The following is a 24,792-nucleotide window of genomic DNA, read 5'->3' as shown; positions in this document are numbered from 1 at the left end:
GGCGTGATGGCGCATGCTTGTAGTCCCAGTGCTTGGGAGGCTGAGACAGAAGGATCACACAGGTTCAAAGCCAGCCTCAGCAAGGCCGCTGCTTGAGCCAGCGAGGTCTGGATCAGTCCACCGGGTAGCCAGGCTACAACTGGGGCCGTCAAGAATGGGATCGGTATTTTCAACGCGGCATGCACAGAGAAATATCGCAGAAAATTAAAACCAGATGCTTCCCCTAATCAGCAATAACTAGGAGGAAACGGGCAACAGGAAGTGGTCGGGCTATAGAAAAGGCCCTATAGTGAAGCAATTAAGGTGACCAATCAGAGGGTATGGAATAGGGGAGGATGGAGCCTCTTTAAAAAGCAGGAGGTACATAAACATATGTATCAAAGTTAATCACCAAACAAGCATGGGACGGAGGGAGGGGGAGGGAATGGGATGGGGAGTGGATGAGGGCTAATTGGATGATGTGTGCTTGTATATCCTCTCAAGTCTTGTATTCCAATGTGATATATGATTACAATGCACCAATAAAAATAAATTAAAAAAAAAAAAAGCCAGCCTCAGCTACTTAGTGAGGCTCTCAGCAACTTAGTGAGACCCTGTTTCCAAATAAATTATAAAATAGGTCTGGGGGTATAGCCCAGAGGTAGAAAGCCGCTGGGTTTCACCCCCCAGTACTACACACACACACAAAAAAAAGCTAAAAAGAGTTAGTTTCCTAAAAGAATATATTTTTAATCTTTAAGAATTTGTTTTGTTTTATTCTAGCTTAAAACAATAGAAACCTTATTGGGTAGTACAACCAAAATTGGAGATGTGATTGTTCTTGGAATGATAACACAATTAAAAGAGGTAAGTTCAACTTGATATGCGTTAGACTGTCATTTTCAGACCTGGGTTGGTAAATGTTGGTACCATAGACTATTAATGCAGCAGGTACAAGTGCCCATTTCTCACAGATCGCTCAATCTCTCAGTAACCTCGACATTTGGTTTCCTGAGTAGACACCAGGAAGGACTGTCTCGTCCAGGTGTTCAATTTGCATACCCTGAAAGTAGGTCTCAGTGACCTCTAGTTGAACTGAGAATACCCGGTTTCTGAATAAGCAAGCTGCCGGCCACATCCGGTCCCTTAGAGGTGCTGGTGGCGAGGCATGTGGCAGCCAGTAAGGGTCTCTCTTGCTGCCTTTCCGTGTGTAGCAGTCATTCTTGGAGTACCTGTCAGGACTCTGAGTCTCCAGTGATTACTCTGAGTTCACAAATTAGTAACAGAAAAGCCTGGACCAAGCCGGACGTGGTGGCACATGCTTGTAATCCCAGCGTTTGGGAGGCCGAGACTGCAAGATTGTGGTTTGCAGACAGCCTCAGTTACTTAGTGAGGCCCTTTACAACTCAGTGAGACCCTGTTTAAAAAAATAAGACTGAAAAATAGAACTGGAAATGTAGCTTGGAAGTAGAATGCCCCTGGGTTCCATTCCTAGTACCGCAAATAAAAGAAAAGCCTAGACTAGAAACTTTGTTCTCTTGACTATAACTCAGTTTCAAACTTGTGAATATTTTAGTTATTATGTTATGGTGTTCATTTTTGCATAAATGTGAATATATTTTGTTTAATTTTGTTTTAGGGAAAATTTTTTCTGGAAGATCCTACTGGAACTGTACAACTGGATCTTAGTAAAGCTATATCCTTTGTTTTAAAAATTCTAGCCGGGGCCAGGCGTGGTGGCGCACGCTTGTAATCCCCGCGGTTGGGAGGCTGAGACAGAAAGATCACGCTGGTTCAAAGCCAGCCTCAGCTACTTAGTGAGGCTCTCAGCAACTTATTGAAACCCTGTTTCCAAATAAAATATAAAATAGATCTGGGAGTATAACCTAGAGGTAGAAAAGCTCCTGGGTTCCACCCCCAGTACCACACAAACAAACAAGAAGAAGAAGAGGAAGAAGAAGGAGAAGAAGAGGAGGAGGAGAAGGAGGAGAAAAAGAAAAAATTCTAGCCAGGCATGGTAGCACATATTCCTGTAATCCTAGAACTTGGAAGGCTGAGACAGGAGGATCTCAGGTTCAAAATCAGCATCAAAGCTGGGTATGGTATGGCAGAGACAGGAGGATCGCAGTTCAAGGCCAGCCTCAGTTACTTAGTGAGGCCCTTTGCAACTCATTGTGACCCTGTTTCAAAATAAAGAATAAAAAATAGAAAAATAGGCTTGGGGGTATGTCTTGGGGGTAGAATGTCCCTGAATTCTATCCCCAGTACTGGGGGAAAAAAATATCAACAATATGTCAAGGCTCTTAGTAACTTAGTAAATCTCTGTTTTGAAATAAAATTGAAAAATAGGGCTGGGGATGTAGCTTGGAGGTAGAAAGCCCCTGAGTTCAATCTCCAAGTCCAACAAATAAAATTAAATTAAAATTAAAAAAATCAGATTGGAGGTATAGCTTATGGCTAGAATGCCCTTTCAATCCCCAGTGCTACACACACACACACACACACACACACTCTCTTATGTTACAGGGCTAGGGGTGTGGCTCAGTGGTAGAGTGCTAACCTAGATGTGTGAAGTCTTGTGTTTGATGGCTAGGACCATTAAAGAACAATAACTATGTTGCTCGAGTTGAAAGAATTGATTATTTACCTGTTTAAGCTTACAGTGTAACTTTTCATATAGTGGAAGCATAGGAGTATAGAAATAAAATGCAGCTGAGCATGGTGGAGCACACCTGTAATCTCCAATATTTGGGAGGTTGAAACAGGAGGAAGGCAGGTTCAAGGCCAGCCTCAGCAATGTAGTGAGTCTCTCAGCAACCTAGGGAGATGCTGTTTCAAAACAATAAATAAAAAGTGAGCCAGGCGTGGTGGTACGCACCTGTAATCCCAGCATTTTGGAGGCTGAGATAGGAGGATCGCAGTTCGTGAAAAGCCTCAGCTACTTAGTGAAGAAGCCCTTTGCAACTCAGTGAGACCCTGTTTGAAAATAAAGAATAAAAATTAGGGCTAGGGGTATAGCTTGGAGATAGAATGTCCTTGGGTTCCATCCCCGGTACCACAAAAAAAAGGGGGCGGGGGTTAAAATGTAACTTCTTATAGTAGAATGTTCCTGGATTCAATCTCTGGTACTACACATACACAAAAAGTAGTTTTGTAGCTGGGCGTGGTGGCGCATGCTTGTAATCCCCGCGCTTGGGAGGCGGAGACAGGAGGATCGCACAGGTTCGAAGCCAGCCGTGCTGGCTTAAGAGACCCTGTTTCCACATAAAAAAGTATAAAATAGGTCTGGGAGTGTAGCCCAGAAGTAGAAGGGCTTCCAGGAACCCCAGTACCACCCAAAAAAAAAAAAAAAAAAGTAGTTTTGTCTCAGTTTATGTTTTTTTTTTTTTGGTACTAGAGATTGAACCTAAGGGCATTATTCTACTTCTGAGCTATACCTGCCACTCTATTTTATTTTTTAATTTTCAAACAAGGCCTCACTAAATTGCTGAGATTGGCCATAAGCCTCTCTTGTGCTGGGATTACAAGTGTGTGCCACCAGGTCCAGATTGAGACAAAACTACATTTATTCCTTAATTAAAGATTCTACACAAATCACTGAGAGAGTTTATAACATTTTAAGAGTGTACTGTATAGCCAGTATTACTAAGCTTTAGCCTGGGTTTTAATCCTGAAAATTTCTTTTTTTTTTTTTTGGTGGTACTGGGGTTCCTGGAAGCCCTTCTACCTCCGGGCTACACTCCCAGACCTATTTTTACATTTTTATTTGGAAACAGGGTCTCCTAAGCCAGTGCGCGCGGCTGGCTTCGAACCTGCGCGATCCTCCTGTCTCTGACTCCCAAGCGCGGGGATTACAAGCGTGCGCCACCACGCCCGGCCTTAATCCTGAAAATTTCTAAGCCGTGATCTAGGCTGTGGACTATTCACAATTTCAGATATGAAGTTTTAAAATTCATTTGGGTTCTACCTGGTATGGTGGCATGTGCCTATAATCCCAGTATTTAGGAGGCTGAGACAGGAAGTTTTTCAGGCCAGCGAGTGGTAACTTAGTAGATACCCTGTTTCAAATTAAAAAAAAAAAAAAATAGGGATTGGGGATGCTGCTCAAAGATAGAACATTACTGGATTCAATCCCCAGAGATTGAAAACGAACAAGCAAAGAAATCTTTTGGGGCTCAAATGCATGTCGACTTTATTACCTGTAATAGAATTATTTTTCATAACTGCCGTGCACCAGTTCCATAGTGGTTTGTACACAGAGGCGTGCTTTGTCTTAGCAGAAGGTGAGTCAGTCTGCTTTTTTCCTGTCCTCTTCTTTGTTTTACAGAAAAGCCATTTCTGTGTTGGGTAAGATGTGTTGACATGATATAATTTGGGAGAACATTGAGTATGAGAACATATTCTTGACAACCAGGTAACTTGTAGACTGATAGTAGGCTAATAGAATCTTTTTGGGGTAATGAAAGTGTTCTGAAATGATTAGAGATAGCTACGCAACTTTTTTTTTTTTTTTTTTCAGTACTGGGATGGAATTTAGGGGCATTCGACCTCAGAGCTATACCTCCAACCCTATTTTTTATTCTTTATTTTGAAACAAAGTCTCACTGAGTTGAAAAGGGCCTCAATAAGTAGCTGAGGCTGTCCTCGAACCAAGTTCCTCCTGCCTCAGCCTCCCAAATGCTGGGATTACAAGTGTGCGCCACCACGCCCGGCTAGCTACACAACTTTTTTTTTTTTTTTTTTTTGGTGGTACTGGGGGTGGAACCCAGCGTCTTTTCTACCTCCGGGCTATACTCCCAGACTTATTTTTATACTTCATTTGGAAACAGGGTCTCACTAAGTTGCTGAGAGCCTCACTAAGTTGCCGAGGCTGGATTTGAACCTGTGCGATCCTCCTGTCTCAGCCTCCCAGGCGCTGGAATTACAAGCATGCGCCACCACGCCCGGCACTACACAACTTTTAAGTGTACCAAAACCCACCACATTGTATACTTTCAAGGGTGAATTGTATGGTATGTTTCAATAATGTTGAAAAAAAGTTTTAGATTTTTTCCTAGGGTCATAAAAGAGTTATTTTTCTAATCTATGTATCTAATTTACATACTCTAGTATGTAGTATGAAATTAAAAAGTATAATCCTGCCCGGCATGGTGATGCATGCTACTAATCCTAGTATTGGAGAGGCTGAGACAGGAGGATTGTACATTCGAGGACAACCTCAGCAAGTTGTGAGACTTTCATCAACCTAGTTAGACACTGTTTAAAAAAAAAAATATATATATATATATATAGATAGATAGATAGATAGCTGTGCTTGGTGGCATACACTTGTAATCCCAGCATTTGGGAGGCTAAGATGGAAGGATCGCAGTACATGGACAGCCTCAGCTACTTAATGAGGCCCTCCACAACTCAGTGAGGCCCTGTTTCAAAATAAAGAATAAAAAATAGGGGCTGGGGGTATACCTTGGAGGTAGAATGCCCCTGAATTTCATCTCTAGTACCAAAAAAAAAAAAAAAAAAAAAATATATATATATATATATATATATATATATATACACACACACACACACATATATATATGTGTATGTATGTATGTATGTATGTATGTATAGCCAGGCGTGGTGGGGTACACTTGTAATCCCAGTACTTGGGAAGCTGAGACAGGAGAATCACAGGTTTGTAGCCAGCCTCAGGTACTTAGTGAGGCCCTCCTCATCTTAGTGAGACCCTGTTTCAAAATAAAGAATGAGCCGGGCGTGGTGGTGCATGCTTGTAATCCCCGCGCTTGGGAGGCTGAGACAGGAGGATCGCACAGGTTCGAAGCCAGCCTCAGCTACTTAGTGAGGCTCTCAGCAACTTAGTGAGACCCTGTTTCCAAATAAAGTATAAAATAAGTCTGGGAGTGTAGCCCAGAGGTAGAAAAGCCCCTGGGTTCCACCCCCAGTACCACAAAAAAAAAAAAAAAAAAAAGGAAAGAAAGAAAGAAAGAAGGAAAGAAAGAATAAAAAAATAAGGATGGGATAGCTCAGAGGTAGAATGCCCCTGGGTTCAATCCCCACTATTGCAAAAAAGCAAAAAACAAAAACAAACCACAACATTTTATTTCTCACTTCTCAGTCTGTTTCTTTATTTAAGGTGTTTTTATTTACAGAATTTCGACTTTCCATGGCTCTGAAGGTGTTAAGCAGCTCAGTGGGGTTTGCAGTTTTTGTAGTCAGTTCACAGGGCAGGAGACTATAGCATTATTACTTTGTAACGTGGTTTTGTCCTTTTCAATGAAGAGAATTGGACAACAATAAGTGATTTGTCACCTATCGTTTTTTCAGGTTGGTTTGAAGATCAAGTGTTTCATGTCAATGCCTTTGGATTTCCCCCCACGGAGCCCTCTAATACTACTAGGTATCAAATGTTTTATTTAAACTCTTTGCCTTATAATTCTGGAGCCAGGTGTGGTGGTGCCTGTAATCTCAGTAATTGTGAGGCTGAGAGAGGAGGATTGCATGGTCGAAGCCAGCCTCAGCAATGTGAGATCCTCCGCAATTTAGTTTCAAAATAGAAAATAGAAAGATTGGGCGTAGAAGGTTGCAATCTCCAGTATCCCTCCAATTTTTTTTTTTTTTACAATATTAGCAGTAGTAAATATAAGATAGTATATCATATCTCAATTATTACATGGTTTCATGCTCTGTTATAAAGTGGAAAGAGCGGTTGGGCATGGTGGCACATACCTCTAATCCCAACATTCCGGAGGCTGAGACTGGAGGATCGTGGTTTGCAGACAACCTCAGCTACCTGGCGAGGCCCTTTGCAGCCCAGTGAGACCCTGTTTCAAAAATAAAGACTAAAAAATAAAAGCCAGGCGTGGTGGCACATGCTTGTAATCCCAGTATTTGGGAGGCTGAGACAGGAGGATCCCGGTTTGGAGACAGCCTCAGCTACTCAGTGAGGCCCTTTGCAACTCAGTAAGACCCTGTTTCAAAGTAAAGAATAAAAATCTGGCTGGGGAGTGTAGCTTGGAGGTAGAATACCCCTGGCTTCCATCTCCAGGACTGAAAAAAAAAAAAAAAATAGGGCCGAGGGTGTAGTTCGGAGGTACAATGCCCCTGGGTTCCATCCCTAGTATGTATAAATAAATAAATAAATAAATAAATAAATAAATGCCCCTGGGTTCCATCCCTAGTATGTATAAATAAATAAATAAATAGATAGATAGATAGATAGATAGATAGATAGATAGAAAGGACAATGGAAGATAAGAAGACTGGGTTTATATATAAATAATGAAAACTAGGATATTGACCAAGATTAGTTGCAGTGGCATGTGTGCCCATTGGCTTTAACTGGGAAAGGCTTTTAATTTTCTTTTCTGACTTGTCCAGAAGGTTGATAGAAGTTCAGGTACTATGAGAGAGATAGGAAAACACTTAGAAGAATGTAATTCCTATGTTAATATAAGGTGCAGGGCAGCAGGTGAGACTGTCAGCAACCTGGCAAGACCCTGTTCCAAAATTTAAACGTAAAATAAAAAGGGCTGGGGGATGTAGCTTGGAGGTAGAATGCCCCTGGTTTCCATCTCTAGTACCAAAAATGTGTGTAAATGTGTGTGTGTGTGTGTGTGTGTGTGTGTGTGTGTGTGTGTGATTTTTCACATTCTATTAAGCAGTAAAAGTTATAAGAGGCAAATAATAGCTCTTTTTTAAAATTTCTGTTTCTTTGTGGTACTAGAGAGTAAACCCAGGGGCATTCTACCTCTGAAATACATTTTAAAGCAGGTCTCACTAAGTTTCTGAGGCTGGTCTTGAACCTGCGATCCTCCTGTCTCAGCCTCCCAAGCACTTGGATTACAGGTGTCAGTGATTCCAAAAGGTAGGTGTTTTCTGTCATTTGGGGTATTTGAGCAGAGGCTAAACGAGGCTCTAAATGTTATAGTAGGGACCTGAGGGTTGAATGTGGTCTGTAGACCTCCTCTGCCCACCCCCAGGTATAAAAGAACATTTTAATTTAGATTCCAATGTATAAAAGTTAGGAGATTTCTCATAAAAGTCTAGATTTCTGAGTTCTCTTGAACCTTCAGATCTGACATTTACAGCCCCTGAATTCTCACCTGGCGACACTTGCCCTGCACTGACTGCTCACCTGGTGCAGGGCATGTGTGTGTGCTGGTTGGTCTCAGCTAGTTTCTGCTTCAATAATTTGGTGTCATCTTCCTGGGGCCTGTAGGTATTTGAGTATTTCTCTTGCTCCTGCCTTTGCACCTTACATTTCATGGACCAAGGAAAAAAGATGTTCTTAAGTCTTTTCTCAGCTTTGTCAAGATGTATCTTAATTGGTGTTTCTTTGTGATGGTCTGGTTTATGTTTGGGTATATCCTGAATTCAGGCTTCATGCAATTATATCAACTTTCTGCACTCCCCTAAAAACTGCAAGATCATTTCTTTGAAAGTGCTATATCCAAGCCGGGCGTGGATGCTTTTAATCCCTGTACTTGGGAGGCTGAGACAGGAGGATCACGCAGGTTTGAAGCCATCCTCAGCTCCTGAGTGAGGCTCTCAGCTTCTTAGTGAGACCCTGTTTCCAAATAAAATATAAAATGGGTCTGGGAGTATAGCCCGGAGGTAGAGAAGCCTCTGGGTTCCACCCCTAGTATCACACACACAAAAAAAAGAAAGTGCCATATCCATTTGGTGTCACCAGTAACAGCTCCAATGTTAGCGTGCTCACCCTGTACCCAGCACTGTACCCTAGGGCCTTCTGTGCATTATCTCTTATTTCTTCTAGTGACCCTGGGTAATAGGTATGAGTCTGGACACTTTGCATTTGAGAAAAGAGGCTATCAAGGCTTGATTCATCCAGAGTCACAAAGGTTTCTTAGGAGCAGAGGGTACTTTGACTCCAGAGCTTCCGACTGCAGCCACTATGCTGCGTTGGATACATAGCTGAGTCATTAAAACAATTTTTTGGCTAGGCACAGCCTGTAATCCAGTGTCTGAGGTTGAGACAAGATGACTAGAAGTTCAAGGCTGGCTGAGTAGTAGAGTACCTCTGGGTTCAATCCCTAGTACTGCAGACAAAACTCCACAAGTTTTGGTGGAGAGCAGCGGTGAACGAGTGTTTAGCATGCACCAGGCCCTGGGTTCAATCCCAGCACACAAATAAAAACGTTTTATATTGCCAGGCGTAGTGGTGCATGCTTGTAATCACAGTACTTGGGAGGCTGAGATGGAAGGATCATGCAGGTTCAAAGCCAGCATCAGCTACTTAGTGAGGTTCTTTACAACTCAGTGAGACTCTGTTTCAAAATAAAGAATAAAAAATAGGGCTGGGGGTATAGCTTGGAGGTAGAACGCCCCTGGGTTCTATCCCCAGTACCGCAAAAAAATAATAATAATAAAATAATAATATACAGTAAATACTTGTTACTGTGAAATATTGTGTTTTGTGTGATTTGTGACATTAGCATTATTTTTATTTTTTGTGGTACTGGAGATTGAACTCAAGGACCTCTGGCATTTATTTAATTTATTATTTATTTAGGCACTGGGGATTGAACCCATAGGCATTCAACCTCCAAATTACACCCCTAGCCCTAGTTTATTTTTATTTTTATTTTGAAACAGGGTCTCACTAGGTTGATGAGAGTCTCACTAATTGCTGAGGGTGCCCTCAAAACTGTGATTCTCCTGTCTCAGCCTCCCAAGTACTGAGATTACAGGTGTGCACCACCACACCTGGCTTCTTATTTTAATTAGTTAATTAATTAATTATTGTGGTACTGGAGATGGAACCCAGGGGCATTCTACCTCCGAGCTGCACCCCCAGCCCTATTTTTTATTCTTTATTTTGAAACAGGGTCTCAATGAGTTGCAAAGGGCCTCCCTAAATAGCTGAGGCTAGTTGCGAACTACGATCTTCCTGTCTTAGCCTCCTAAATGCTGGGATTATAAGTGTGCACCATCACACCCAGCTCTTATTTTATTTTTTATTTTGAAACAGGATCTAGCTAAGTTGCTGAGGCTGGTCTTGAACCTGTGATATTCCTGTGCCTCTTGAGGACTGGGGTTACAGGTATGAGCCACCATGGCTGTTCTTATTGAATAGATTCTAGGATAGAAGATAATAATTATGTTTTAATTACACAGGGCATACTATGGAAATACTAATTTTTTTGGAGGGCCTTCTAATACATCTGTGAAGACATCTGCAAAACTAAAACAACTGGAAGATGAGAATAAAGATGCTATGTTTGTATTTTTATCTGATGTTTGGTTGGACCAAGTGGAAGTATTGGAAAAACTTCACACAATGTTTTCTGGTAGGGGTTTGGGTTTTTTTTTTCTTTTTATCTTTCTTCTTTTTTGATCTAAGGGGTCATGTCTTAAAACTAAATTACTAAATTCTAGCTGGGCATGGTGGCACACGATTATAATCCTAGCATTTGGGAGGCAGAGACTGGAGGATTGCGGTTTGCGGACAGGCTCAGCTACTTAGCGAGGCTCTTCGCAACTCAGTGAGACCCTGTTTCAAAAATAAAAAGACTAAAAAATAGGGCTGGGGGTGTAGCTCAGAGGTAAAATGCCCCTGGGTTCCATCCTCGGTACCACAAACACACACACAAAATAAATAACTAAATTCTGACAAGCACAGTGGCACATACCTGTAGTACCAGCTACTCAAGAAGCTGAAGCTCAAGCTCATGAGTGAAAGGTTTTAAGCTTGATTTTCAGACTAGAAAAGTGTTGTTCCTTTATTCTCTAGGTTATTCACCAGCACCTCCAACCTGCTTTATTTTCTGTGGTAATTTTTCATCAGCACCATATGGAAAAAATCAAGTTCAAGCTTTGAGAGGTATTGAGAATCTATTAAATAACAATGTTATTATTGATATGTTAATATTGATAAACATATGTTTATATTGATAAACATGTTATGTTTATTATAATGTTTATAATATTAACATATTATAATGTTAATATTGATAAAAATATCCATAATATTTTAATTATGTTCAAAAGATGTAGGGTTACATTTATCAATATACTTTAAACATAATTTGATTTTTGTTTATTATATATGTAAATTAAATTTAATATCCCTTTAAAATTTTAGATTCCCTAAAAACTTTGGCAGATATAATATGTGAACACCCAAATATTCACCAAAGGTAATGATGCCTCTTTATATATTTTTTATTGAAGTAGTTTATTTTTAAAAAACAGAAGAGCCAGGCATGGTGGCACATGTTTGTAATCCCAGCATTTGGAAGGCTGAGACAGGAGGATCACAGTTCGTGGCCAGCCTTAGCTACTTAGTGAGGCCCTTTGCAACTTTTTGGATAACCAGGCCCAGCTGTCCTATCTTTTATTATTATTATTATTATTATTATTATTATTATTATTAAGAAACGGTCCCCGCGCTTGGGAGGCAGAGACAGGAGGATCGCGTAGGTTCGAAGCCAGCCGCGTGCGCTGGCTTAGGAGACCCTGTTTCCAAGTAAAAATGTAAAAATAGGTCTGGGAGTGTAGCCCGGAGATAGAAGGGCTTCCAGGAACCCCAGTACCACCAAAAAAAAAAAAAAAAAGAAACCGGGTCTCATCAAGTTGCTGACAGCCTCACTGAATGGCTGAGGCTGGCTTTGAACCTGCAATTCTCTTGTCTCAGCCTTCCACATACTGGGGTTACAGGTTTGTGCCATCATGCCCAGCTTGGGCTGGAGACTTAACAGTTTAGTAAAATGGGTAAAGTTAAGGCTGAGGCAGGAGGATTACAGGTTTGAAGCCAGCCTCAGCAACTTAGGCTACCAGCAACTAAAATAAAAATAAAATCAAGCTGAGGGTGTAGCTTGGAGGTAGGATACCTCTGGGTTCAGTCCCTAGCACCACACACAGACACACAGACACACACACACCAAAAAACTCAAAATTAAAAAATGTTAGAACTCCTGATTGGTTAAAGGTGGTGACTTGTTATTAGAGTATTGGGTAGTGATGCCACATCATCATTATTATTATTTTTAAATGAATTATGTTGAATTTTGTTGCAGTAGTCGCTTTGTGTTTGTACCTGGTCCAGAGGATCCTGGATTTGGTTCCATCTTACCTAGGTAACTTTTATTCATATTTTTGCTATATTCAAGAAAATTTGGTAAAATTTAAAAATATATACTATATCATATAAATTTTTTTTTTGTAGGCCACCACTTGCTGAAAGCATCACTAATGAATTCAGACAAAGGGTACCTTTTTCAGTTTTTACTACTAATCCTTGCAGGTAAATGTTATTTTTTTTTTCTATTTAAAAATTAGGCCAGATATGATGGTGCATTCCTATAATCCCATTATGTAGGAAGCTGAAACAGGAGGATCACAGGTTCAAAGCCAGTCTCAGCAACTTAACGAGGCCCCCAGCAACCTAGTGAGACCTTGTTTTCTAATAGAAAATAAAACAAGGCTGAGGGTGTAGCTTAGAGGTAGAATGCCCCAATGTTCAATACCTACACCACATCCAAAAAAAAAAAAAAAAATCACTTAATTCTTTAGCTTTCTTTGTGTTTCTTGACTATTAAAGAATAAATATAAAAATAAATTTTGTTTTTAGATTTCTCAAAACTTTGAAAAAAAAATTTTTTTTTCGGAACTGGGGATGGAACCCAGGGACATTCTACCTCTGAACTGCACCCTAGTCCTGTTTTTTATTCTTGTATTTTTGAAAAAGGTCTCACTAAGTTGCAGAGGGCCTCACTAAATAGCTGAGGCTATCCACGAACCAAGATCCTCCTGTCTCAGCCTCCCAAGTACTGGAATTAGAAGTGTGCACACCTGGCTTTGGAAATATTTTATTTATTTATTTATTATTATTATTATTATTTTGGTGGTACTGGGGTTATGGGAAACCCCTTTACCTCCAGGCTACACTCCCAGACCTATTTTATATTTTTATTTGGAAACAGGGTCTCTTAAGCCAGTGTGGCTGGCTTTGAACCTGCGTGATCCTCCTGTCTCAGCCTCCCAAGCACGGGGATTACAAGCGTGCGCCACCACGCCCGGCTATTTATTTATTTTTTTGTGTATGTGTGGTACTGGGGTAGAACCCAGAGGCTTTCTACCTCCGGGCTATACTCCTAGACCTATTTTTTATATTTTTATTTGGAAACAGGGTCTCACTAAGTTGCTGAGAGCCTCACTAAGTAGCTGAGGCTGGCTTCGAACCTGTGCGATCCTCCTGTCTCAGCCTCCCCAGCGCGGGGATTACAAGCATGCGCCACCACACCTGGCGACAATATTTTAAATGTATATTTAAATAATTTACCAGTAATGAATTTAAGAACTTAAATAATAGATGGACATTTAAAAATAGCTAAATATATATATATAGCTTTTCTCGACTCCAGACTCATGGATCCACTTGCTCACTCACTGTCCCCTTGGCTGCCAAACAGATGCCTTGAAAGTGGACTCTGCTCTGCCTCCCTGCCTCAACCCCTCACCTGTCTGCACCTTCCCTAAGTTCCCACCTGCATCCTTCTAGTTGCTCCCAGCAAGAACTTTGTGGTTTCTCTCACATGTGGCTTTTTAGGAAGTCTGTTCAGCTTCAGAATACATCTAGAATCTGGCCCATACTCTCCACCTCCCCTTCTCTGACCCTTTACCATTTTCTCTAGCCTGGATTACTCTAATAGTCTTCTAATTGGCCTTTAGTGTCTACCCTTCTTCTCTCTAGTCTAGTCTTAAAACAATGTCAGCTGTGCATGGTGGTCCACGCTTGTAATCCCAGCATTTGGGAGGCTGAGACAGGAGGATCGTGGTTCGCGGCCAGCCTCAGCTATTTAGTGAGGCTCTTTCCAACTCAGTGAGAGCCTGGTTCAAAATAAAAAATAAAAAATAGGGCTGGGAAGCTGGGGGTGGTGGTACACACTTGTAATCCCAGCATTTGGGAGCCCGAGACAGGAAGATCACGGTTCATGGACAGCCTCAGCTACTTAAGCCCTTCACAAGTCAGTGAGACCTTGTTTCAAAACAAAGAATAAAAAATAGGTCTGGGAGCTGGGCTTGGTGGCGCATGCTTGTAATTCCAGCATTCGGGAGGCTGAGACCGGAGGATCGTAGTTTGTGGACAGCCTCAGCTACTAAGTGAGGCCCTCCGCAACTTAGTGAGACCCGATTTCAAAATAAAAAATAAAAACTAGGGCAGGGATTGAAGCTTGGAGGTCGAATGCCCCTGGATTCCATCCCTAGTACCGCAAAAAAAAAAAAAAAAAAAAAAAAAGACTGGTTGAATTTTGCTGTGGTAAATAGTGGGAAGTGGGAATGGCTTTTGAGTTTTGTCTTTGTTTTTAAAATTATCTTTTTTCAGCCAGGCGTGGTGGTGCATGCTTGTAATCCCAGCATTTGGGAGGCTGAGACAGGAGGATTATATAAATTCGAAGCCAGCCTCAGCTACTTAGTGAGGCCCTTTGCAACTCAGTGAGACCTTGTTTCAAAATAAATAATAAAAAATAGAGCTGGGGTGTTGCTTGGAGGTAGAATGTCCCTGGGTTCCATCCCCAGTACCGCCAAAAAAACCCAACTTTTTTTCTTTTTGCAGTGATAGGGATCAAAATCAGAGCCTTGCACATGCTAGGTACACACTGCTACGGAGTTCCACCCCAGCCCCCTTCTTTTATTTTATCTCATAATTTTTTCTTTCATTATCTTTTTATTTTATTTTGTGTGTGTGTGCCAAGTATTGAAAATAGGGCTTTGTGCATGCTAAGCATGCCCTGTGCCACTGAGCTAAATCCTGAACCCCTCACTTTTTTCTAAGGAAGTAAAATACAAATTTTGTCTTATTCTAGAATTCAGTATTGTACACAAGAAATTATTGTCTTTCGCGAAGATTTAGTGAATAAAATGTGTAGAAACTGTGTCCGTTTTCCAAGTAGCAGTTTGGATATTCCTAATCATGTAAGTAAAGAGTCTTCTTTATTAAACTATCTTGTGTTATAAAAAGTTCTGCTAAGTAATTTGCCTTTGGGTTATAAAGTCTACTTGTGGTTCGAAGCAATTTGAATACCCTTTTGTTAGTAAGTCAGGACTCTTAGAAAGTGTTTCTCAGCTTTCTACTGAAGAATCCCCTAAGGGTACAGTGGAAAGCCCAGAACAAGTAGGCAAATTTTTTGAAGCTTCCTGCTTTGCCATTAAATTGTTAAATCATACTTCAAAACATATGTATACTTGAACAAGATTTTTATATTTATCATATTTATTACACATTTCGCATGGTACATGCATGTCAGGAAGATATGCAGTGTGTTTTTGTAGCTTTAAGATTCCCTGATGTGCCCAGTGTTGTGGCGCGTGCAAGTTTATATAGGATAAATATTGATTCTTGGCTTTACTCAAGCTATGAAATTAATTTTAGATGAACAGAATAAGTGAGAGCTGAGCATGGTGATGCTCGCTTGTAATCCCGGTACTTACGAGGCTGAGACAAAAGGATAACAGGTTCACAGCCAGCCTCAGCAACTTAGTGAGGCCCTGATTCAGAATTAAAAAGTAAAATAAGGTTGGGTGTAGCTTAGAGGTAGAATGTTCCTAGGTTCAATCTCTAGCGTGAGGCACGCGCACACACACACACACACACACACACACACACACACTTGAGTTTATTAGACATCTGTAAGTACAATTGATCCATTTTGACTACTTGGGAAAGTCAGTGTTAGGGTATGTGGTATCAGATGAAAGTTTATAGATTTTTTCCCTCCTAACATACAGGATATTTTCATAACTGTATTTCCCAAAGCTCTATGATTCAAAGCCTCCTTATTTGTCTAGGTCCTCTGGTATTTACTACTTAATTTAAATGACTTGTTAGCTGTTTTCACTTTTACAAATGAACTGAAATCTTTATTTTGTGTTCTGTTGTAGTTTGTAAAGACTATTTTATCCCAGGGACATTTGACTCCTCTCCCTCTTTACGTCTGCCCAGTGTACTGGGCGTATGACTATGCTTTACGAGTGTATCCTGTGCCTGATCTACTTGTCATTGCAGACAAATATGATCCTTTCACCGTGACCAACACTGAGTGCCTCTGCATAAACCCTGTAAGCATGTAGTCAACCTTATAGAATTATCACTTGTCAAGATTAGACAACATTTGTTTAAATTTGAAAAGTATATTTAATAAAATTATTGTTGGGGTAAAAATATACTATTAATGAGACATTACTTTGATATGCATAGGAGGATGTGACTATAAAGTAATGTGACATTAAAAAAAAAAAGCCAGGTTGGGCGTGGTGATGCACGTCAGTAATCCCAGTACTTAGGAGGATGAGAGGAGGCTCACAGGTTCAAAGCCAGCCTCAACAACTTGGTGAAGCTGTCAACAAGTTAAACGATGTTTCCAAATAAAAAGTAGGCCGGCGTGGTGGGGCATGCTTGTAATCCCGCACTTGTGAGGCTAAGACAGGAGGATCGCACTGGTCCGAAGCCAGCCTCAGCTACTTAGTGAGGCTCTGAGCAACTTAGTGAGACCCTGTTTCCAAATAAAAATATATAAAAAAGGTCTGGGAGTGTAGCCCAGAGGTAGAGAGCTTCTGGGTAGTACCACCAAAAAAAAAAAAAAAAAAAAAAAAAAAAATGTAAATAGGGGTATAGCTCAGATGTAGAATGCTCCTTGGTTCAATCCTATAGCACCACCCCGCCCCCCCCCAAAAAAAAAAAAAGCTTGGGGAGACTGAGACAGGTTTAAGGCTACTGCTCTATAACATAGCAAGACCCTATTTCAAAATAACAAATAAAATAGGGCTGAGGGTGTTGCTCAGATGTAGAGTGTCCCTTGGTTTAATCTCCAGTACCACAAAACAACAAGAACAGGCCCGCAAACGCAAATTTCCCCTTCAAAGTAATATACTGTGAGATTCCCTTTTCTTCAGACCCTGATTTTCATTCCTTTTTACCATATTATTGGTTCTTATCCTTTTAGGAGGATTGTGATTTTTGGAAATGGCCAAAGTGTCAATAATCCAAGACTGATAAAGTTTCATTGGCACACATTTTATTTAAATTTTATGTAGATCCTTGAAATTACTTCAGTGTTCTGAATTTGTCAATCAAAATCTTCAATATATATATATATATATATATTTTTTTTTTTTTTTTTTCAGGTCTGGGGATGGAACCCAGGGGCATTCGACCTCTGAGTTACACCCCCTCCCTATTTTTTATTCTTTATTTTGAAACAGGGTCTCACTAAGTGGCAAAGAGCCTCACTAAGTAGTAGCTGAGGCTGTCCACAAACCGCGATCCTCTCTGGTCTCAGCCTCCCTAATGCTGGGATTACAAGCGTGTGCCACCATGCCCTGCTTTATATTCTTTATTTTGAAACAAGGTTTTACTGAGTTGCATAGGGTCTCACTAAGTAGCTGAGACTGTTCATGAACTGGGATCCTCCTATCTCAGACTCAAATGCTGAGATTACAAGTGTGTACCACTACACCTGGCTACTACTTGTTTTTAATCTGTATGCTTTCCTGATTCTTGTAAATTTTAAGGTTTAATAATGTTTTATCTCCGTCAATTCTAGAAATGTTATGCCTTACTGTTGGTTACTACTTCTGTAAAACTTTTTATTTTTATTTTTGTGGTACTGGGGATGGAACCTAAAGGCATTCTATCTCTGAGCTATATCCCCTGACCTATTATTTATTATTTATTTTGAAACAGGGTCTCACTATGGTGTGGAGGGCCTCACAAATTGCTGGGCTATAAACCTGCAATCCTCCTGTCTCAGCCTCCTACGTACTAGGATTACAAGCGTGTGCCACCAGGCCCAGCTCGTCAGACATGTCTGACTGTGGCAGGGCTTATCAACCTTGGCCCTGTAGCATGTTGAACAGCACATGTTAAAGCCTCTGAACACTAGATGCCAATAGCGTCTCCAGTTTTGACAGTCATGAATGTCTCTAGACATTTGCCAAATGTCCCCTGAGGCTCAAAATTATTACCACTTGAGAACCATTGCTCTAAGGATGAACATAATTGACTTGTTTGACTTAATTGCTTGAAATCTGTGGCCTCAGCCAGGCGAGGTGGTACACACTTGTAATCTCAGTACTTAGGAGAGTGAGGCAGGAGGATCACATGTTCACAGCCAGCCTTAGCAATTTAGCAAGGCCCTCTGGAACTTGGTGAGACCCTATTTCAAAATAAAAATAGGATTGGTGGTATACCTTAAAGCTAAAATGGTTCAATCCCCAGTAACACACAACACACACACACACAAATTATGGAACTAAAAATAAATAAGTTGAACTCTCAGGGCACTCTTATAGTTAATGTTCTAGTTATATGTGCCTTATCTCTAAATTTTCCTTTTTAAACTTAAAAGTTAAATTTTCGCCAGGCATGGTGGCGCACGCTTATAATACCCGCGCTTGGGAGGCGGAGACAGGAGGATTGTGCAGGTTCGAAGCCATCCTTGCTGGCTTAAGAGACCCTGTTTCCAAATAAAAATATAAAAATAGGTCTGGGAGTGTAGCCCAGAGGTAGAAGGGTTTCCGGGAACCCTAGTACCACCAAAATAAATAAATAAAATTTAAATTTTCCTTTTTCCATGTTGGAAATAAACAACCACCTCCTACACCATCATTTTATCTTTTTTTTTTAACCTGTTGTATCTTGGGCAAGCTAATAACTCACTTTAGATACTGCTTCATTCTCCTGATACTTACTCACGTTAATGCCTGCTATGGGCCAGACATTAATTTAGGGGCTGGGGACACAAAGACTGAAAGAGCAGAGCCTATTCAGTCCCCTTAAGTTTCGTAGCAGACAATTTATAGTGCAATTACTGCTCATTTGCTTTAGGGGCACACTGGAAAGGCAATCAAACCTGTTTTATTTTTTATTTTTGGTGGTACTGGGGTTCCTGGAAGCCCTTCTACCTCTAGGCTACACTCCCAGACCTATTTTATATTTTTATTTGGAAACAGGGTCTCTTAAGCCAGTGCTTTGAACCTGCGCGATCTTCCTGTCTCCGCCTCCCAAGCGTGGGGATTACAAGGGTGCGCCACCATGCCAGGCTCAAACCCTATTTTCACTGAGGAAAAAGGCAGGGACAACTTCTTAAAACTAATGTTTGAGTGTGTCAGATGTATATCTAGCATCACACAGTGCTGTTTATTTCTTACACTAAGAGCTACTCCTAAATATTTTCTAGTCACATCTGTTAGCATAAGACTGTCTAGTGAACTTGACTTTTGCTTCAAGATATTTTAAAGTAACAGCCTTTTTTTCTATACATCATGCTAAAATCTGTCACATAATTTCATAGTCATGCCTTGTAACTTTTAGCCATGAAAAAGAAATTTGATTTAAAACATGAATTATTTTTGTAAAAGTTGAGTAGTCACTTATGGGCATTTTTCTCTCCAAAGGGCTCTTTTCCAAGAAGTGGATTCTCGTTTAAAGTTTTTTACCCTTCGAATAAGATAGTAGAAGATAGGTAAGTGTTCACAGAACAGCCAGGGGCTCTCTTTGTGTTGTATTGTTGTATTGCTAAGAAACATGTTCTGTAGGTGTCTTGAGATTTTTTTTTTTTTTTTTTTGGCGCTACTTGGGGTAGAACCCAGAGGCATTCTACCTCTGGGCTACACAACCATCAGCCCTTTTTTTTTTTTTTTTTTTTTTTTTTGCGGTACTAGGGATGGAACCTAGGGTATTCTACCTCCAAACACCACCTCCAGTCCTGTTTTTTTATTCTTTATTTTTTTGTGTGTGGTACTGTGATGGAACCCAGGGGCATTCTACCTCTGAGCTACACCCCCAGACCTATTTTTATTCTTTATTTTGAAACAGGGTCTCATAAAGTTGCAAAGAGTCACCATACCTGAAGCTAGCTGCAAACCTCGGTCCTCTTGTCTCAATTTCCCAAATGCTGGGATTATAAGCATGTGCCACCATGCCCAGCATCTATTTTTTAGTCTTTATTTTTGTAAACAAGGTCTCACTAAGTTGCAGAAGCCTCACTAAGCTGCAGAAAGCCTCACTAAGTAGCTGAGGCTGTCCGTGAACTTCAATCTTCCTGTCTCACCTTCCCAAATACTGGGATTACAAACGTGCACCACCACGCCCAGTTGTGTTTTGAGATTTTAAAATATGCCTACAGACACACGTAATCCCATTTCTTGGGAAGCTGAGACTGGAGGATCACAGGTTTCAGGCCAGCTTCAAAAATTTAGCAAAATTCTCTTTCAAAATAAAAAAATAAAAGCTGGGCATGGTGGTGCACTCTTGTAATCCCAGCATTTGAGAGGTAGAGACTGGAGGATCACAGTTTGTGGAAAGCCTCAGCTACTTAGCAAGGCCCTTCTTAACTCAGTGAGACCATTTCAAAAAATAAAAGACTGGCCGGGCGTGGTGGTGCATGCTTGTTTAACCTAGTACTTGGGAGGCTGAGACAGGTGGATCACAAGTTCGAAGCCGGCCTCAGCTACTTAGTGAGACCCTGTTTCCAAATAAAATATAAAATAGGTCTGGGAGTATAGCCCAGAGGTAGAAGACCCCGGGTTCCATTCCCTGTATCAAAAAAAAAAAAAAAAAAGACTAAAAAAATAAGGCTGAGAGTATAGCTCGGAGGTAGAATGCCCCTGGGTTCCATCCCCAGTACCAAAATAAATAAATAAATAATAAAAGAAAGGAAAGAAAGAATTAAAAATAGGGCTGGGGGTGTAGCTTGGAGGCAGAATGCCCTGGGTTCAGTACCCTGTAACACACACACACACACACAAAACAAAAAATCATATTGTAGAGTTTAATCATAGAATATAGTCTAAGTAGATAAGATTAGTCCTGTTTCAACACATGCTTTTCCTTTTTCTAATGTGTGTACTTATATTTTTATACAAATATATACTTAAATATGTACTTAAATTGACACAAAAATTACACATATTTATGAGGTAGTACATGAGCTTTCAGATACAATTTTATTTGAAAACACAGTATTGGTGATGTAGTGGGGAAATGTGCCTTCTCAATGTAGTGGATCTGAATGAAAAAATGGTGAAAACCTTTACAGAGAGCAATTTGACAAGATGTATTAAGACCTAAAGTATAATTCCTTTTCTAGGATTTATCCCACAGGTACACACTTGGGTTTATGCATAGTAGGTGTGGTTTTTATTGCAGATGTTATAAAGGTAACAGTTTAAATGTGCATACTTAGCTGGGCATGGTGGCATGTGCCAGTAATCCGGTATTTAAAAGGCTGAGACAGAGCTGGGTGTGGTGGCACATGCTTATAATCCCTGCGCTTGGGAGGCTGAGACAGGAGGATCGCACAGGTTCGAAGCTAGCTTTAGATACTTAGTGAGGCTTTCAGCAACTTAGTGAGACCGTTTCCAAATAAAATATTAAAAAAAAAGTGTGGGAGTATAGCCTGGAGGTAGAAAGCCTCTGGGTTCCACCCCCAGTACCACCAAAAAAAAAAAAAGGCTGAGACAGATCACAGATTTGAGACCAGTTTCAGCAACTTAGAAACACTCAGTTTCAAAATAAAAAAGGGTGGTGGCTTACATTTGTAATCCCAGCATTTGGGAAGCTAAGACAGGAGGATTGTGTTTCACGGACAGCCTTAACTACTTAGTGAGACCTTTGTAATTCAGTGAGACCCTGTTTCAAAATAAAAAATTAAAAAAATAAAAAGGGCTGGGGGTGTATCTTGGAGGTAGAATGCCCCTGAATTTCACCTTCAGTACCGAAAAAAAAAATGTTCAATCCTTTAGTCCCCCAAAACAAAATGTGCTTATTCAGACCTTTTGTAATTTACTTAAATTTTACAGCTATAAAGGAATTAGAGATAAATATAATGTATATACTAGTTGAAAAGGCACAGAATACTTTGCATATTTTAGCACTTGTGTACATTTTTAAAAAATATGTGTGTATATATAAATTTTTTTTTGTGTGTAACTGAGAGTGAAACCCAGGGGCTCTTCTACCTCCAGGCTATACTCCTAGACCTATTTTATACACTGTTTGGAAACAGGGTCTAAGTTGCTGAGAGCCTAAGTAGCTGAGGCTGGCTTTGAACCTGTGTGATCCTCCTGTCTCAGCCTCCCAAGCACTGGGATTATAAACCTGTGCCAACACGCCCAGCTTATATGTACATATTTTGGTACTAGGGATTGAACCCAGGGTATTCTCACTTTGAGCGACACCCCTGGCCCTTTTATGAAAAAAAAGTTTTTTTAAATAGGGTCTTGCTGGGCCGGGTGTGGTGGCACACTCTTGTAATCCCCGCGCTTGGGAGGCAAGACAGGAGGATCACGCAGGTTCGAAGCCAGCCGCGCACGCTGGCTTATGAGACCCTGTTTCCAAATAAAAATGTAAAAATAGGTCTGGGAGTGTAGCCCGGAGGTAGAAGGATTTCCAGGAACCCCAGTACCACCCAAAAAAAAAAAAAAAAAAATAGGGTCTTGCTAAATTGCTGAGGGAGGCTTCGAACCTGCTATTCTGTATCAGCTTCCCAAGTACTAGGATTACAGGTATGTAATACCATGCCACTTGTGTATAAGCATAAACTCCCATATACACAACTTTATATATGATTAGAATATCTTTTCCTTTTTTTATAAGAATACTGACAAATTTCTTAGTGTCACCTTTTGAATTTGGGACAATATGCATGTATTGACCTGTTTTTAAAATGAATTAACTATAAACAATAATTTTATGAATTCTTCTATTTTCAGCAAACTTCAAGGCTTTTGAGATTCTTAAAGACCATCAGAAGAAACAAAACATCAATTTCCTGAACAATTTTTTATAACATAATTATGATATTTATAATAAAATTATGATAAACCTTGCTCTGCCTAAACTTATATTTTATGAAATTTTGATAGTTAACAAATACGGTACACATTTGAAGTTTTGTAGGAAAAATATTTTCTGCCACCTTTAAAAAATATGTAGATCTGCATTAAGATACACTACACATTTGCATTTAAAAACAAAAGTTTGTGGCTGAGCTTGCTGGCCCACACTTGTAATCCCAGCATTTGGGAGGCCGAGATAGGAGGTTCAAGAACAGCCTCAGCTACTTAGTGAGGCCCATTGTGATTCAGAGAGACCGTTTCTAAATAAAGATTAAAAAATAGGGCTGGAGGTTTAGCTCTAAAGTAGAATGCCCCTGGGTTCCATCCTTAGTAACACACACACACACACACACACACACACACACACACACACACACACACAGTTCAAGCCAGGCATGGTGGCACACGTTTATAATCCCAGCATTTGGGAGGCTGAGCCAGGAGGATTGCAGTTTGGAGACAGCCTCAGCTACTTAGGACCTTTTCAAGTCAGTGAGACCTGTTTCCAAATAAAAAGAATAAAAAATAGGGCTGGGGGTGTAGCTTGGAGGTAGAATGCCCCTGGGTTCCATCCCTAGTACTGCAGAAACAAAAAACCCACAAAAGTTCAATTATAATACTTTTTTATTTTTATTTTATTTTTTTGCAGGGCTGGAGATGGATCCCAAGGGCTTTCGACCTCCAAGCTATACCCCCTGCCCTATATTTTATACTTTATTTTGAAGTCAGGTTCAAGTAGCAGAGGGCCTCACTAAGTAGCTGAGGCTGTCCACGATCCTCTGGTCTCAGCCTCCCGAATGCTGGGATTACAAGTGTGCACCACCACGCCTGGCTATAATACTTTTTTTTTTTTTTCCTTTTTACAGTGCTGTGGATCTATTGAACCTAAGCCCTCCAGCATAATAGACAGTAGGCCCTACCACTGGTGCTACACCCCCAGTCCCTAATTTGTGTGTGTGTGTGTTGTACTAGGGATTGAACCCAGGGGCATTCTATCTCTGAGCTACACCTCCAGCCATTCTTTGTTTGTTTGTAAACAGTAGGTCTCAGTAGGTTGCTAACTGGCTTTGAACCTATGATCCTTGTTCAGCCTCCCAAGTACTGGGTTTACAGGCTTCGTTTACATGGCTCATAATGTTTGATTCAGCACATGTCTTAGTGTGTTTTTGCTGCCATAACAATACCAGAGGTTCAATAATTTATTTTGTGGTACTGAGTGTGGAACCCTGGGGCTTTTCTACCTCCAGGTTATATTCCCAGACCTATTTTATACTTTATTTGGAAACAGCGTCTCACTAAGTTGCTGAGAGCCTCACTCAGTAGCTGAGGCTGGCTTCAAATCTGTGTGATCCTCCTGTCTCAGCCTCCCAAGCGCTGGCACTACAAGCGTGCGCCACCACTCCTGGCTTCAAGGCCATTCTACTTGCTACACCCCAGCCCTGTTTTTGTTTGTTGGTTTTGAAACAAGTTCTCACTAAATTGCTGAGAAGTTGTACTAAATTGCTGAGGCTGGTCTCAAACTTGTGATCCTCCCTCAGCCTCCCAAGTACTGGGATTACAGGTATGCCACCATGCTCAGTGAGACCTTTCTTTCCGTATCATCTCATGGTAGAAGAGCAGAGAAAGAGGGGGTAGAATTGATCAACTAACCCACACATTCTGGCCTCAGGGCCCAGCCACCCTTCATGAGGCCCCAACCCCAACGTTTGCGCTGGGGATTAATTTTCCAACACAACTTTCAAACCAAAGCAGATGTTCTGCTATTTTGTTTTATGCCACTGTAATGTAGTGACTAGAGGCAGTGGTGCACACCTGTAACCTCAGCTACTCAAGAGGCGGAGTCAGAAGGATCCCGAGTAAAAATAAAAAATGTACTGAGGGTGTAGCTGAAATGGTAGAGCGCTTGCCTAGCATACTTTGAGGCCTTGGATTTGATCCCCATTACTG

The 24,792-nt window shown here is 40.7% G+C and overlaps 1 protein-coding gene across 1 annotated transcript in view; it reads left to right on the top strand.

The window, feature by feature from the left end:
• POLE2 (DNA polymerase epsilon 2, accessory subunit) overlaps positions 1 to 16,077 on the top strand; it is a gene marked incomplete at both ends in the record, with an annotated part of 32,966 nt that extends 16,889 nt beyond the window's left edge. Inside the window, 11 exons of the mRNA XM_080707404.1 lie at positions 763 to 846; positions 1,619 to 1,684; positions 4,217 to 4,262; positions 6,310 to 6,382; positions 10,123 to 10,295; positions 10,739 to 10,828; positions 11,090 to 11,144; positions 12,024 to 12,083; positions 12,173 to 12,250; positions 14,814 to 14,922; positions 15,889 to 16,077. Coding sequence (XP_080563530.1) covers positions 763 to 846; positions 1,619 to 1,684; positions 4,217 to 4,262; positions 6,310 to 6,382; positions 10,123 to 10,295; positions 10,739 to 10,828; positions 11,090 to 11,144; positions 12,024 to 12,083; positions 12,173 to 12,250; positions 14,814 to 14,922; positions 15,889 to 16,077 — 1,023 coding nt within the window. The remainder of the gene's footprint in view (positions 1 to 762; positions 847 to 1,618; positions 1,685 to 4,216; positions 4,263 to 6,309; positions 6,383 to 10,122; positions 10,296 to 10,738; positions 10,829 to 11,089; positions 11,145 to 12,023; positions 12,084 to 12,172; positions 12,251 to 14,813; positions 14,923 to 15,888) is intronic.
• Between the last annotated feature and the right edge of the window lie 8,715 nt (positions 16,078 to 24,792).

The sequence above is a fragment of the Muscardinus avellanarius genome, assembly GCF_963383645.1.
Source record: "Muscardinus avellanarius genome assembly, chromosome: 12".
NCBI lineage: Eukaryota > Metazoa > Chordata > Mammalia > Rodentia > Gliridae > Muscardinus > Muscardinus avellanarius.
The sequence above is the reverse complement of the archived record's forward strand: the minus strand, read 5'-3'. Positions and strand labels throughout refer to the sequence as shown.